The sequence below is a fragment of the Pyrus communis genome, chromosome 12, assembly GCF_041283825.1.
Source record: "Pyrus communis isolate YQ-2024b chromosome 12, ASM4128382v1, whole genome shotgun sequence".
Taxonomy (NCBI): domain Eukaryota; kingdom Viridiplantae; phylum Streptophyta; class Magnoliopsida; order Rosales; family Rosaceae; genus Pyrus; species Pyrus communis.
In genome coordinates this window covers 1513443-1529324 of record NC_142576.1, presented here as the reverse complement: position 1 = coordinate 1529324, position 15882 = coordinate 1513443, and the positions used below count along the sequence as shown (strand labels likewise).

The 15882-nt window shown below is 36.5% G+C and overlaps 3 protein-coding genes across 4 annotated transcripts; 2 read left to right on the top strand and 1 right to left on the bottom strand.

Annotated features, from left to right (window-relative positions):
* Positions 1–1234: 1234 nt before the first annotated feature.
* LOC137745265 (uncharacterized) lies at positions 1235–4674 on the top strand. Its single transcript, XM_068485183.2, has 4 exons — positions 1235–1682; positions 2550–2744; positions 3669–3850; positions 4154–4674. The coding sequence occupies exons 1-4, from the start codon at positions 1394–1396 to the stop codon at positions 4451–4453; spliced, it is 966 nt and encodes a 321-aa protein (XP_068341284.2). The 5' UTR covers positions 1235–1393; the 3' UTR covers positions 4454–4674.
* Positions 4675–6279: 1605 nt separating this feature from the next.
* LOC137745129 (GDP-mannose 3,5-epimerase 2) lies at positions 6280–9630 on the bottom strand. The gene is made up of 7 exons (XM_068485016.2): positions 9429–9630; positions 8348–8758; positions 8109–8202; positions 7897–8026; positions 7674–7806; positions 6959–7166; positions 6280–6799 (listed from the first exon to the last, which is right to left on the bottom strand). Exons 2-7 carry the CDS (start codon positions 8755–8757, stop codon positions 6644–6646), a joined length of 1131 nt encoding a protein of 376 aa, XP_068341117.1. The 5' UTR covers position 8758; positions 9429–9630; the 3' UTR covers positions 6280–6643.
* A 1317-nt stretch (positions 9631–10947) lies between these two features.
* On the top strand, positions 10948–14418 carry LOC137745127 (V-type proton ATPase subunit F). Of its 2 annotated transcripts, none has more exons than XM_088680718.1 (5): positions 10948–11241; positions 12930–13008; positions 13102–13183; positions 13763–13845; positions 14058–14418. In XM_088680718.1, the coding sequence occupies exons 2-5, from the start codon at positions 12946–12948 to the stop codon at positions 14220–14222; spliced, it is 393 nt and encodes a 130-aa protein (XP_088536844.1). In that variant the 5' UTR covers positions 10948–11241; positions 12930–12945; the 3' UTR covers positions 14223–14418. The 2 variants fall into 2 exon arrangements, with proteins under 2 accessions (XP_088536844.1, XP_068341116.1); XM_068485015.2 differs by lacking the exon at positions 10948–11241 and adding an exon at positions 12100–12240.
* Positions 14419–15882: the final 1464 nt, after the last annotated feature.

The following is a 15882-nucleotide window of genomic DNA, read 5'->3' as shown; positions in this document are numbered from 1 at the left end:
GCCTTTGCCCTAGTCTTAATAGAATCCAGTTTCCGACCTAAACAAGTGAAAACACAAAACCGAGAAATTTTTCATCGTGACCGGAACAAGGATGGTACATCACGTGCTTTTATATAAGTGGTGAAAAATTGTATTTTTTTAGTTATTAACCTTTTAACACACATATCCCACTATTTGTATAGTGACATGTTGTTCCGGTCACATTGAAAAATCTCTCCACAAAAACACTAAAACTAGTCTAACTTTAAGGCATTCAAGTGGCCTAAAATTTGAAATAATTGGGATTAGGTGCTGACTTGACAATGAAAAAGCTCTTAACTACTTAAGCTATACGTTTTTTTCTCCTCGAATAGCGATTTACGTAACATATATTTTGGTCAAATTTACCAACCGTTTGATTTTGTTTTTATTTTTCTATACAATGTAGACTAAGTCACTCAGTAAACAAGTCAGAATAGTGCGATACTTCATTTAGGTGATCTCACTTGCAGATGAATACCCAACCCTTCACTAAAAGAGCTAAATTTGATATACTATGATATATTGAGAGAGGTAAAGAAAATGTGTGTGACTTACAGATAATAAACATTACCATCCTATAAAATCTAATCGATGACGGACATTGCCATATGAGATTTAAGGGATGGCAAACTTTTATTCCCAATTTATTTGTAGTAACTGTATATTGGAATTCATCATCACATTAATTTGATTATAACAACAACAAAAAAAAGTTCTTGAATTTTGATTGTCATAGACGTTTTGTATTTGGGAATGATACTGTCATTCTCACTAGGACTTTCTCGATTTACTTCTACGACTCTCCTTTCCATCCTACAATGTTTCAAAATTATTAAAAGGGTGGTGCTATTCACACAATTAAATAATGTGTCATTAATAGGAATGAGCATGTTCATTAACACTCAAGTAATATTTCAATCATCAACTTCTATGTCATTTAGTTTACAAAATTTTGTGTATAAATTTAGTCTCTTTAGCACTACTCTTCATTAGAATAATCTACTTTCTAGCCTGCCTTTTAAAAATCAACTTTGAACGGAAGAAAACAATAAAATCAGAAATACCATTAATTTAATGTTGTCAAAATTTTATTGTTCACCTTGATAAAGTATTTCGAATTAGTTAATTCTTAACAAAGTTAATAATTGACGAATGACCTAAACAATAGACGGTATTATTGTGCAACATTTCCCATTGTAATTACTTGGAAATTGAGGTGCCATCTAAAATTTGATTTTTCAGACCAAAAAGAGACACAAAACCAACAAAGCTCTAGAGTCTAGACCAGTTCAATTCCTGGTCCAAATACCAACTTTCAAAGTCACCTCTCTCTATCTCTCTCTCTCTTTCTCTCTCTCTCTCTAAACTGAAAATGTCGGACGGGGCTTTAACGGTCCTCGACGGGAGCCACCTGAGAGCCGTCGACCTCACTCTGCCGGATGCTGACGCCAGCTTAACGGGAGCTCAGGTCCTCGACCTCGCTGTCTCCAAAGCCTCTTCCTCCCTCTTCGGCCTCTCGCTGCCTCAGAGCCTCAAGTCCTCTGCTTTGAGACGCATCAGCCTCCAAGAAGACGACGGTTTCCGAAGCACGGAGCTCGATCGCGCCCAGGCTCTGAAGGTGATCGGCGAGTACATCACGGCGATCGCCGATGAATTGAAAGGTGCTAAATTTAACCTGCGTAAATACAATTGTTAATGTTAATTATATACATTGCTTGATGGATTGTGGTATAATCCGAAAACGAGGGTCCGATGAAGTTTTAAGGATGTCTTGTGTGATTTAGGATCTAATAAAGTGAGGATCGGTAATTGATGTAGTACTTAAACGAGTTTGAAGAAATTAAGGTGTAATTTTAATATGAATTGTTGTCGTTTGACTTTGAACCTGTTTGGTGGCTAGAAATGTGGGAAATATCGACATGAAAAACACAAGGAAAATACATTTTTCTTGTTTGTTTTGTTTTCCCTTTCCTAAGTGCTGCTGAGGATGCATGAAAATTTTCGTCCTCGGGCTCTCCGATACATGAGGGCGAGCCTTGGAACAACGGAAAGGTTGCTCCTTTGTGACCGAATGGTCATAGGTTCGAGTCATGGAAACAGCCTATTTGCACAAGGGTAAGGGTACAATAGACGTTCTCCCAACCCTCGTAAAGCAGAGAGCCTTATTGTCTTGGGGTCTCTCTAATACATATGACTTGCTTGTTCTTTCGTGCTGACATGATGAGAATCAGTTGTTTTCAGGCCCGAAATGGAATAAGAGGTTTGAACTTTGAAGTACTTAAATGACGGATTGACAGAAGTAACTTGGTTGTTTAATTTAATGTATAGTTTTATTGCGTCATTTGGCGGATGCAAAAATGCTTGGCAAGAACATAAGTTGGTTTCAGAGAATTTTGATTGTATAATGTAGGACGTTGGACAGCTTAATGATTTAATGATTGGTTGATTATGCTGGTATTTAGTATTATGGTGAACTGAACATAATGCATGCTTATTGCTTATGCTGAAATTTTGTCTTCAATGTTCAGATGATCCACTTGTCGTATCTGTCTTGGACGGATACACTATTCGATTGTTTTTAGAGGACGAGGATGATTTTGCAATGTTAGCAGAGAATCTGTTCACTGATCTGGATGTAGAAGATAAAGGAAAGATCAACAAGAATGAGATCCAGAATGCGCTTGTTCACATGGGAGTTGAGATGGGCGTTCCTCCCGTTTCAGGTTTATCTCGAATTCGTTGCTTTGGCTGTTAATTCTATGATTATTCAAATATACATATAGGTGCGTTATGTGTAACTGAATTATGAATTCTGCACAGGCATTAAATTAAGGTTTTCTTGAATTTGGTTCCAAAAAGTTCTTGTATGAGTCAAGCACTTCTTTTGGAGAAAAAGAAGAAAAAGACTGCGCTACTTTCGGTCCATGAGTGGCTTGTTTGTTGCGGGATATCTATGTGGACTATGCAGTGCAAAAGGATCAATTTTGGACCACATTAAAATTGATAGGCAGACAGATTTGTGAATTGACTTTATAACTCATCTTCTAGCATCGCCTTCTCTTTGTTTTGTATATGTTTGTTATTGGTCACCTTCTCTTACTTTACGGTGTATTCTTAGTCCGTGCTGTATCCCAGCAAGTGCTAGTATAGCTTGTTATCGGACTTCTAATGCTGCAGACCTTTATCATACTAATTGGTCACATTGTTGTTTTGTGTGGTGGGGGGTGGGGGGGGGGGGTTGGGGTTGAACCTTTTTGGTTTGGTGCCCAGATTTCTCCTTTTGTTTTCCTCAACTTGTTTAAATTTGGCCTAAAGTACTTTGAGCATTGAGTGTATTCATATTTTCCGTTTTGCAAAATTGTGAATCAAGAATTACTACAAGGCTCATTTACAATAATTTAGCGTTGGCACATTTTTCGTTTGTACGTATTTTGAGTGATTTTAACAACTAACATCCATTCGTGTGAACTTATATTTGTGGCATATTATACATGCATATGCATGATGTTTTGCTCATATGCTTTGTTCTATGCATATGGGACCAATCACGTGGATTCTCATCTTCCGTTCTTTCGTATATTGCATCGCTCTCAAATCGGAGTGTCAGTTTTTATAGAGTCGATCATTTACAAGGTGCAATTTAACAGAATTTCCTCCCCTAAGTGATATCTTGACGAAACACGAAGCTGGTGGGGATGAAGAACTGGGCCAAGCACAATTTGCTCAGCTACTCCAGCCTGTCCTGCAGGAACTAGCCGAGGCCTTGGCTAAAAAGCATGTTGTTTTTATCCAGAGCATCAAGATTGTCAACGGTTCTCAGCTAAGAAAGGTAGCTCCTTTTCCCCATTATTTTATATGGTACCCCCTCGTTACCTGGAGAACGAAAAGAAACTTGCTTAACATTGGTAGCCAGGTTGACCGAGAATTTCAAACAGTTCGGATTATGCTAATCCATGTCGAGTCAACTGGATTTTATAACTTTCCTTGATGGAAACAAATATATCTTGTCTAGTGGCCTTTTTTTATTGTGAAAGTTCAAGGGTTTTAATCTTTTGTTGTGTCGATTATGGGTTTTAGTCTTTTGTTGTGAAAGTTCAATGAAGTCTCTAATAAACTGCCAAAAACTATGCAGCTTTTGGCTGATGAGAAGCAATTGAACAATGTCGTTGAGAAGATATTGCAAGAAGATCACCACGGAAAGGACGGATTGGGGAATGCAGAAAAAATTAGGAGTTTTCTTGTGAAAAATGGGCAAGAGTTGGGTCTGCCACCATACGAGGCCGAGGCAGTTGATCTTTTGTATGATGCAGTGTTTGATGATCCAGACGCAGACAAGAGTGCTCCGGAAGACAAATGTGGAAATCTTGTGAAGGAGATACTCGAGAAATTCGCAGATCAGCTGGAAGCGAGTCCTGTTTTTTACAATGCTTGATCATGGAGTCTCAACCCGGCAGAGCTTCTTGTTTGTGCAGATAACACATTTCGGATTATTATTCGCGTTCTTTGAATCCATACAGCCGGAATACGTACGAAATTACGATTTGTAATATGTTTGTGCACATTACTTTGCGTCGTTGAATTTTGATAGCATGATTGGTTTAAGCTGAATTTCACATTACTTGAATACAAGGATCTGATACAGATTGCTTTCTAGTTCAACTGCATTATGTTTTGGATTATCAAAGTGCTTATGAAATACCACGAGTGATGCACAAAATTTCACGTGACCGACCGACACCACTTCGATCGAAAAGGTGTTATGGAAAGAGCGGAGCCGCATGTGAAAACTTGCCAGTATGTGATTTGATATGTCCCAAAATCCTTGGGGGATTTGGTCGAGCCAATTGTTAGCTACAAGGCTACAAGTCATTGTCCCATAAAAATATACACTAATGAATACCCTGCACGTATGCGACCTTGTTTGAAATTGCTTCTTTAAAATGTTCTTTTCTATAGAAGCACTTTTAATAAAAACGCTTTTATGAGAAGTATGTAGAAGTTTTTTTTAAAAAAACAAGTGTTTCTTGAAAGAAAAAACTTGAAAGCTCTTCCTAAAAGAATCACACATTAGATGCTTTTATACAAACCATTTTTAACATTTTCTATCAAATATGGTTAACAACACGTTTAAAAATGTTTTTAAAATAATTGAAAACATTTTTAGAAAAAATACTTATGTGTCCCAAAAACACTTAAATTGTTTTTGCAAGAAGCATCAATTATATGCTTCTTGTAGGAAGCACTTAAACTTATTTTCTATGATTCACTTGCATTTTTACTAAAAAAATGGTTCCAAAACATTTTCACAAAAAACGTTTTCAGTAATTTTAAAAACAGTTCCAAAATGAGCCTTATATTCAATAATTTTTTACCATGTCTAAGTTATTCTTCACATGTTAATGCGTTATTGAATCAAGACGGTACAATAATAGTAAAATCGTTTCACGTAAATTGTTTTCCGTGAACAGAGAGATGGGCAGGAAGGGAAAAGCATGTAGTTGGTATTTGGATATGCTGAGCATCCACGTAAGGGTTTTGTAGGTGAGTCTTTAACACAAACAATTCTGCCACGTTACCATCCAAAGTTTTTAGCCACGGATTCCACCGTCCGTCATTAAAAGCCCCTCCATCAACGCTATCATCTCATAATTATAATTTAAATATCATCATCATCTTTCACAATCAAGTTGCCAAGTTGAAACGATTGAATGAATATATTCTTTATGCTTCAAAGAATCTTGTTATATATCTTTTACATTTGCTTGGGTTTGATCCACAAATTTTTGGTGGTTTTTCAAATCATTTATGACCACATGATTGAATAAATAAGCGGTAAAACAACAGGAAAAAAAAAAAAAAGGAAGTTAGGGATGCACAGGAGGAGGACAAGGGAAGAGTGAAAAGCATTAGGGATGGTTCTCATTGTGCTTGTACTGTAAAATTTCACTATAATATTTCTCGCTCTAATGATGTTGCACGTTTTAAGCTCGATTAAGATTAACAAGTATACAATGAACGAGCGAGAAATACTTAGCTCTCTCTTACAACAATCATTTTCTTCTTATATCTCTCTTCAATGGATATATCTCCGATCGTATGCAAGAATCTCCCGAGCATTAGCAATAGGCAATGGTGGGAGCCACCAAAAAGATGAAGCTTTGTTAGTTGCAAGTAAACAACTAGCAACCATCTTATCAACCATTGCAAGGAAAGGGATTGCGAATTACAGGCAGAAAAAAAAAAAAAAAAAAGCAGAGGTAAAGGTACCACAGATCAATTTTTGCAAGCATAAAACAGCATAGCTCAGACAAGCACATCTCCGATTGCCCGCCGGTTGAAAACAGCCGGTCTCAACATTCGGGACAGGTCGATACTGAAATTTGAACCCGAAAAAAAAAATCTTATACAGAATCAACTGAACTCATAAACTGAATAATGCTAAAGATAGGGAAACAAAATACAAAGGCAATCCTAAGGTGGCAGATTTAACTAACAAGCTAGATATTCAACGGGAGCGGAATAAAAGCTTCCCTCCTTATTGTCCACGCACATGGAATGTGCCCTGCTATCATAACCAGAACTAATGAATACTATATTTTCCGGTGCAGTTTTGTCGGACCCTTCATTCTTTGCCATCAGCAGCACGCAGCGAACCAAGTTGAACTGGGGCTTGGGTTCCGACAACCTTAGATGAGCCATACACCGAGAGGTCAGCGCCTTGTTCCTTCTCTTTCTCAATCTGTTCCTTGATCCAGAAGTATGTAATTCTCAGACCATCCTAAATGAACAAAATGAAAATGTGAGTTCAAACTATGCCGTAAACAGGGAGCAAACACAAAACTGACAACAATAAACCCCGACTTTAAAGAAACTCGGTGGATTTAAGAAACTCGGTGGATTTAAGAAACTGCAGAATGGGTACTCTCAAGCTATTTACCTTCAACCTCATGGTAGGAGCCCAGCCAAGTTTCTCTTTGATCAGTGTGTTGTCTGAGTTACGACCACGGACACCCTCTGGCCCAGGAATGTGTTGGATAGGCAGCTTCTTGTCCTCAAAGCTAAGAACGATCTCAGCCATCTCATTCATGCTAACCATCTCATCACTTCCAATATTCACTGGCTCGCGGAAGTCTGATTTCGTCAACCTAAATCATGAAAGAGAGGACATAAATTACAAATTTTAAAGGGGTTTCATGTGAAACCCAACATATACCTAATAAAATTTGCCCCAAGAAGAACAAATAATGGAAGTTTTTGTACAAGGGCTACGTTAATCTACCATACAATGTTGTAAGGTTCTGCAGATATAAATCAAACATGTAACAGAAAGAGATTTAAACAATGTAATAAATTCATTTGTCTTCATATCCAGCACTGTCATACAATTACTTGCAGAAAATGCCCTCTTAACACTTTCAACGAGAACTTACATTAAAATGCAAAGGATTCAAAACCAAATCCATAAAGGTTTAAGTTCTATGATGACTATTATGATCAACAAAACTAGACTCCACAGAGCCTTGTGAAAACAGAAAAAAACAATCGACAACATCTAAGAAAGTCAAGTCTTTTGAAGCTTAAACCCTAAAAAAGAAGTTTGGTTCAGCTAGAAAAGTTTTGAAACGAAAAAGTGATAGTAACAAGGTTCTTACCGAAGTACACCTTCTACACATTCATCAATAAAAGTGAAGGATCGGGTCTGAAGTCCATCTCCCCACATCTCAAACTTATCAGTAGCAGTGAGAGTCTTTCTGCAAAACGCAGCAGGAGCCTTCTCCCTTCCACCTATACAACAGATACAAGTGAGCAACACAAATTAGGATAAAAAGCAATAGAGCATGCATACTTATCAGCTATCATTGCAATTCAAGTCACCTTTCCAGGTTCCAAAAGGGCCATAAATGTTGTGGAACCTTCCAATACGGCACTCAATTCCAAAGTCTTTGGTGTAGTGCTTGCACAATTCCTCAGTTGCAAGCTTCTCCAGGCCATAAGCATCTTGAGGCTACAATAAAGGTACAAAAAGACTGAATTCATTTAATTCGTCCAAAACTAGAGACCAAAACCATAACCGTAAAGTAACATACCTCTGCAGGCCAGGCATCAGACTCCTTCAAGCTGACATTGGTTTCCAGCTGCTTAAACTCAGGGTAAATACAAGCACTAGAAGCATAGAAAAACCTGCAGAAACCCAGATAACAGATAGAGAATTTGAGTATTTGAGTCCTTCAAAGCCTTTTGGAGTTAAAGTCCCAACTTTCCAACTCAAACATAAAGCATTCATACACCACATCAAAGTTATAACTGCAAGTTTGGGAGATCAAACCTCTTCACGTCATTGATCCTAGAAGCTTCGACCATATTGAAACTAATCATGGTATTGTTATAAAATATGACAGAATGGTTGGACTGAATGAAGCCCATTCCGCCCATATCAGCTGCGAGGTTGAACACATGGTCAACATTCTTCGTAACCTTCAAGCAATTATCCATGACCCTGAGGTCGGCAAGATGGAATTCATGGCAGAACATGTCTTCGGTCATGTGCTCATTCTTCTTCCAATCAGAAGCAATAATGTAATGACCCTCATTCTTCAATCTCCGGGCAATGTGGGAGGCGATAAAACCACCTGCCCCGGTAATGGAAATTCGGAGCTTTTCAGAAGGCCAATAAGGCTCCCTCTCGAGGTTCTCATAGGTGTACGCACCATACTTAGTTTCGCCGGTACTTCCCATTCTGAAAGATTAGATACACAGGAAAAAGATTAGCACTTTCGCATTACAATTTATGAGCCCTTACGGATTAGTTAACTTGCTTTGCTATACATGCTCAGAAAGTCATTACTTCTAACAAATCATTTAACAATATAAACGAAAACGAACCCCAACCTAACCAACATGAAAATTTCACCCACTAACTAAAATTTCACATCCACTGAGTAGATATTGCAGAGAAATTGAACAATGAAAAAAAATAAAAAATAATAAACCACCCAAGAAAGTTTGGAAAAATGGGAAAAGAGTATAACCAGTACCTACACAAGCAAATTAAGATCAAAATATCTACAAATTAATGTAAAGAAAGTATAATTGACCATTTCAGAACCAACCCAAATGAAAACATCATCAAATCACATGGAAAAACAATTATATCTTCAAGATTTTGCTAAAATCAAGTAGTGTATACAAAAGGAATGAAATTTTAGCAGACAACTAGATTCACTCCTGCTATACAAACCATCAGAATTCCAAGAATTCAAGAACAGAGAATAATGTTGTTAGGAACAAACCCATCAAATGTTACAACCCAGAAAACCCATCAAATGTTACAACAATTGGAACCAGCATGTGAGAGGGAGAGAGAGAGTAAGTGAGAGAAACCCAGAGAACCCATTTGGGAATTTTACCTGGACAGAGCAAAAGTTTGGAGCTTTGAAGCTTTTGAGAAGTTGGGAAGAAGAAAATGATTGGCAAAAGCTGGGTTCGGAGGAGATTAAAGGGGTTATGATATGGGGGTATGGGCTCTCTGGCTGTAACGCTCTGCTACTATATATAGGATATATGAACACAGCCAACGATGCAACGCCACTCGTTCATTAATAAGAAAAATTAATGAAAATGGTTTAAAAATTTTGAGTTTTAACGATAAGGATAACATAAAGGGTAAAGTTAATATTATCATGATTAATTTTTTAGTGTGAAAATGTGATTTTTCATTAAAATGAATAGTATCTAGAGTTTTTTGTTAAAGTTTCCTTAATAATATCATGGGTTTTCCATAAATTATTGAGGGAGAGATAGAGAGAGGCAGTATAAAGCCGAAAAGGATCCTTGCTAGATTTTTTTTTTTTTTTTTTTTTTTTCTGAGGATTCCGGGGACCTATGATCGTGACCATTGATTGTATATCATAAGGTCAGTTTTTGTTAGGTACTAATATTTAATTTTAAATTTTAAATGATTTCTCACCGCATGATATATGATGAACGGTCACAATTAGATCCCCAAAAAAAGGATCCACCGGATCCTTTTTCCGTATAAAGCTACCAAACTTGTACCACCACGAAGACATGGATTTGGTCAGTTGGTTATGAGTGTTACTTCACATATCGTTTTGCGATTGAGGTCAAATTTATCTTGTAAAATTGGTAGAAGGTTCTATTAAGCTATGAATATTTTATATACTAAAATTTTGTCGGTTAAATTTTGATAATTATTCTTTGTTATTGATTTAAAAATTAAAAATTTCAGAGTTATATCGAAACAACTTAAAGAGTCTCATAAATTAGATTACCAAACTTACCACATCTTGCATATGCATATTAGATCATTTAGCTAAAAAATGAGGTTATTTTGAGTATTTTTACAGTCGAGTTTGATTCTCTTTTTTACCAAACTAGATTATATTTTTATCAAAAACTTTATATGGGTCTAAAATCAGAATTATCACGACCCAATTTGAGACAGCAAACCCCAAACACCTCGAGCGCTGTTTATGTGAGAAGTATAGGGAGAGCCACGCGGCAAACATGGTAAAGAAGAATATGTGGTAGATGAGGATGAGGAAGAGCACGGAGAGCAAAGTTCATCAGTAGCTTGATTACCACGTTGTTTGTTTTAAAATTGATGAACAAAGAAAATAATTATTTTCTTTAAATCAACGTCCAAATAAATAATTATTTTTCTTAAAAATCTCTACGTTTTTCAGGGTAATTTTGCATACAAATACGAGAGTGTTTTTCAAAATAAAATTAATTAGGGTTCAAGAACAAAGTTTGGGTGTACAAAAAACCAATCATCGTGAAATTCTGGGGTGGCTTCGTAATGTACGGATCGTAGTGAGAGGGCCATCACTGGATGGGCCCCACCACGTGTCCAAAGGAGAAAGTTCATAGAAAGATGGACTGAAAGTGCAAAGGCCTGTTTTTGTTGGGGCCCAAATGAAATTACCCGGAAGGTCCTCTGATCTTAGCAGCTTTCATTGCTTGCATACGTAATTCTGTGGATCGTCCGATTGGTTGAGAAAAAAAATCTCAACCGTTCATTTTTTCCTAACCTGAGTAATCACTCTCCCGACTTCACCGCACTCTCACCGTCTCCTCCGCCCGAACCGAATCGACCTCTCCTCCTTCCTCAGTCCTCCCACATCAATGGCGTCACCCAAATCCATTGCCTGAATCGAGCTCTCGATCTCAGCCCTCACTCCCCCTTCGCTGCACAAGGTAAGAAATTTCTGCGATATAAACTCAACCAAAGTTCATGGAGATTGTTTGATTATAGGGTTTCTGGATTAGGGCTTTTGAAATTAAGGATTTTGAATAGGATCGCTGAATTAAGGATTTTGAATTAGGATCCCGAATCTTAGGTACCGTTTGGTACGTGGAATGAGACGGAACGCAGTGGAACGTGACGCAACATTCCACGTTTTGTGCATCAATTTGTTACGCGCTGTCTCGTGGAACAGATTTTAGTCAAATTTTTGTACCAACCTCCTCTCTGGAACGACTTGTTCAAGTACATGGAACACAAAATTATAACTTTTTGGACAACAATACCCCTTCTCTTTTTCATTAATTTCACTTTAAAATTAATGAAAATTCCAAAGATTTATACATTTATTCACAATTAGCATTAAATATTCATCAAAAATCGAAATTTACTTCAACAGATAAATTCTAAAACTGAATTCTCTTGTTTTTCCGGGATAACAAGCTTCTTTGATCGCACATCAAATTTTTTGAGAAACTAAGTGACAAAAAACCCAACAAAAAGCAATTTTCTTTGCTTTTGATTTCTTTATTCAAAGAAGAAAAACAGCATGAAGAGTACATCAAACGTGTCATTTAATCATTCGTTCAATTCCGACATGAGTGTACACCAAACCTAGCATGAAATCTCCATTCCGTTTCGTTTTGTTCCTTTCTGTCCCGTTCTGTTCTATTTGATCTGCGCACCAAACGGTATCTTAGCAAATTCCCGAAATTCGGGGATACCTAGATTTCTGGGCTTTTTTTTGGATCGAGTTAAAGAGTGGGCCGTTTGGGCGTACATTAGCACACGGCTCATAAGAAACTATGAGCCCGTTGGGCTATATAATAAAAAATAAATAAAAATAAAATTAGGCATTCGATCGCAACTAGAAATCGCACGAAATAAACCACCGGAAAAAGGATATTTGGTACTGCGAAGCTGAATCGGAAGCTCAGATTCAAACCCTAGAGGTATGCTGATTCCCAAATTGATTTGATACGCCGTCGTTTTGCAACCCTAGATCCGTCAAAGTTTCATTTTTTCTGCTGTTGTCTGATTAGTTGGAATTGCTGCGTGTGTGAATTTGGTCTTAATTTTAATTTAATTTTTTTACTGTTAAATGTTTTGTTTGGTTGATTTCTGATTTGTTTATTTGTATTGTTTAGATTTCAGACTGTCAGTTTATGATTTGAACATTTGGGTGTTTGATTTTTCTGATTGAATGCAGAATTTGAGTCTTTGATTTCAGCTGGGAAATTTTTTGGATCCAGATTTTGTTTGCAGGGTGGGAATTTGGCTAATCATTTTTCAGCTAATTTTGAATACTGAATTGGAACTGTTGCCAACTAACTGCATCGTCTTCATTTTCCGATTTTCGATCACTGATATCACTTGTGTGAATTATGTTCTCATTGACATTGGCATCGTTGATTCAATTATCTTGGTTACATTCATCTTTATACTGGGGAGTTCCAGAAAGTTTGCGTCGGTTTAAACATATTTGCTTATGAGCTTGATATCTGTCTATAAACATGATATCGTAGTCATAGAATTGTTCCGCTAGGATTGAGAAGTATATCGGTGGGAACTAGTTCTGTACATTTTGTAAATTTGACTTTCCGATGTGGTTGATATCGTTTTTTCTTCTTTCTTGTTGTAGTCGATATTAACTTAAAATGGCCGGCAGAGCTAACATCCCCAATAAGAGTTCAGCGCTCATTGCCATGATTGCTGATGAGGTATGGATAGTCTTTTTCGGTAATATTTTGGTTGAAATCTGTTCTTGTATTCTCGATTTGTCGTTCTGATGAGATGATTGTTATCATGTATAGGACACTGTGACCGGATTTTTGCTAGCTGGAGTGGGTAACGTTGACTTGCGAAGAAAGACAAATTATCTTATTGTTGATTCAAGTACGTTATGAGCTTTATTTATGCGCGAGTGTTGAAACTTCATTTATACTGGTCGTCTGTTTCTAAATATTTGATGCAGATAGGTTAGCTGATGGACCAAAATGCCAGTTCTAGTATATGATTAGTAGTCTATTAGTCAGGTATTTTTGCGGTCTAATCCTGTGGGTAAGTGAAAGGAGGAGTAAGGCAAGGGGAAGGAAATCTCAAACTTCTAGGAAATGAAATCTATCTGAAATCCCTTCTTGTTTATCAAGAAAAAACAAACAATATAGCCCGTCATCATTCATTAATGAAGCAAGGTGTAATATTACATTTTGGTCAGTTACGTTTTGGCTGCAGTGACAGTGGTTTGGTGTTCCTTATGTCTTTCTTCTTAAACGAGAATCACAGAACTTGAAATTGGCCCACAGCCTGGTCCCTTAAATAAAAAGCCTACTTTTCTTTCCTTTTCTGTTTTTTTTTTTTATTTTTTTATTTTTCTGTAATTAATTAGCTAATAAATTCATATTAATATTTAAAGCAAGGTTTATAGAATGGTGGTAAGTTTCTAACAGTATGTGCTTCCGGTTTTCTTCTCAGAAACAACAGTGAAACAAATTGAAGATGCATTCAAAGAGTTTACAACAAAGGACGACATTGCAATTGTCTTGATCAGCCAATATGTAAGTTCTTTCTCGTACTTAAAGGTTCTTCAACCGTTATGAATGCGCCTTTTCTGGTTCTCAAGGCAATATCCGTTGTGCCCAAGCGCTTGCCAAACCTTTTAGAATCTATAGCGATCTTTGTATGTAATTCAAATGTATGCATTTCTTCCAAATCGGATGTTGGTTCAAGATTATTTCAAAGGGAAGTGACCCTGTTCTTCTCTTACCAGGTTGCAAACATGATAAGGTTTCTAGTCGATAGCTACAATAAGCCGGTTCCAGCTATTTTGGAAATCCCGTCCAAGGATCATCCTTATGACCCTGCACACGACTCGGTTCTTTCACGAGTGAAGTACCTCTTCAACACTGAATCTGTGGCATCAGGAAGGCGGTGATCATCTAGTCTTTCGATATGTTTTACCTGAGAGGTTGCGAAAAATAAGTATTGCTTTCGATACTATGTATGTTTTTGCCATTCTGTTCACAACAAGTTCTGTACTCCTCACTGATGGTTGGTTGGTATGTCTTTGTATTTAGGTTCCTTTGTTCCTAAAACCTTATCTATAAAATACCATTTCAAATTGTGTGTCATTTTATTCTCCTTGTAATGATCACCATGTCAAGGAAAAAGTCTATTATTTATACATGTCTTCTTTTTTGGGGAATTTTCACATGGATAGAGAAAAACGCTTCAAACCTCAATACGCAACTAATTACACCTTATTACGTAGAAAAGTTGAAACACACGATATTACAAGATTGGTTTGGGGCGCACTAGTGTAGCATGTGTATTCTAGCTCAAGTAGCTGTTACGCGACGTTCTGGTTTAATAATTGATATTACAATATTGGAGCACATTATTAGAGTTGGACGTCACATGACGGTGAATCTATTTTATGCAAGTTGCTCTCTTACGAGAGAACCTTTGTTAACTCACAGTGATCGTGAATGGATTAGCTTGAAAGTAAATGAAAATATTTTAATTCTAACCCAGATCATCAAAGAAATATTCAAAGAGCCGCCACCAATTTCCACATTATTTTCTTTCACCAATGAGATGAGAGATAAAATATTGGCCTCATAAAATATGAATATACAAAAGAGGTCTCGATTAATATGAATTTATACTCTCTGCATGTCTGACTGTGCGGAATTTTAATAACCATAAATTTGGACTCTTAATTTGTGTGGAAGAGAGATTAGAGTTCTTAATTTGTGTGAGGTGAACGAACGAAATCAATTAATGAAGACTTTTAAATTCAATTTGAGAAATTCAAATTGTCTGATCTTCGAATTTCGAACAGTAAGATTGGAAGAAGACCTCTATTCAATTAATCCTAGCCAATGACCACACACTATGTATGTGTGAACAATTTCATTTTGTTTTTTGTTTTTTTTTATTAAGGATTGTGATTGGTTTTTAAAATTTTAAAAAGAGTATGAAAAATTGATGGGGAGATAATTTCTCTTAATAAGTGCATATTTTATCATAATATTTCATAATTACTATTTTATCCTCTTAATGTAAATATTGTTTATCAAAAATGAGGGTAAAATAGAAAAAATAGGGATATAATTGTCATTTTCTCAAAAGATACAAAATTACTTTTTTGCCCTCCTTATGTAATTATTGTGTATCAAAAGTGAGGGTAAAATAGAAAAAAAGGGGTAAAAGATACAAAATTACTATTTTACCCTCCTCATGTAAGTATTGTATATCAAAAGTGAGAGCAAAATTTAAAAAAAAAAAAAGCAAAAATTTGACAAGAATAGTTCTCTTAATAATAATAGTATAGATAACATTTTTCTGGCACCAAATTAAAAAAGGACAAGTCTTTTATTAATTATTATTTATTTTAAATTCATTTGGGACCCCATATAGGATGGTGGTGGTGGTAGCACAAAGAGAAAGAGACAAAAGGGACTTTTTATTTGTCCATTGGGTGCCTTAAAAGAGAGAACATAATGGACCCCGCAAAAAATGGGCCCAACAAAATGTGTGGGGGTAGTTTAGTGTTTATCCACAAATGGACGGCGCCAGCATGGCTTCAATGC

Bases quoted from the DNA above. Each gene is read 5' to 3' on its own strand.
- LOC137745127 (XM_088680718.1), top strand. From the start codon at position 12,946: ATGGCCGGCAGAGCTAACATCCCCAATAAGAGTTCAGCGCTCATTGCC. The intron at 13,009-13,101 runs GTATGGATAGTC...TATCATGTATAG, and splicing joins TTGCCATGATTGCTGATGAG to GACACTGTGACCGGATTTTT. The intron at 13,184-13,762 runs GTACGTTATGAG...TTTTCTTCTCAG, and splicing joins TTATCTTATTGTTGATTCAA to AAACAACAGTGAAACAAATT.
- LOC137745129 (XM_068485016.2), bottom strand. From the start codon at position 8,757: ATGGGAAGTACCGGCGAAACTAAGTATGGTGCGTACACCTATGAGAAC. The intron at 8,203-8,347 runs GTTTGATCTCCC...GGGTTTCTGCAG, and splicing joins AGGATCAATGACGTGAAGAG to GTTTTTCTATGCTTCTAGTG. The intron at 8,027-8,108 runs GTATGTTACTTT...CCTTTATTGTAG, and splicing joins CTGATGCCTGGCCTGCAGAG to CCTCAAGATGCTTATGGCCT.
- LOC137745265 (XM_068485183.2), top strand. From the start codon at position 1,394: ATGTCGGACGGGGCTTTAACGGTCCTCGACGGGAGCCACCTGAGAGCC. The intron at 2,745-3,668 runs GTTTATCTCGAA...GCAATTTAACAG, and splicing joins GGGCGTTCCTCCCGTTTCAG to AATTTCCTCCCCTAAGTGAT. The intron at 3,851-4,153 runs GTAGCTCCTTTT...AAAACTATGCAG, and splicing joins ACGGTTCTCAGCTAAGAAAG to CTTTTGGCTGATGAGAAGCA.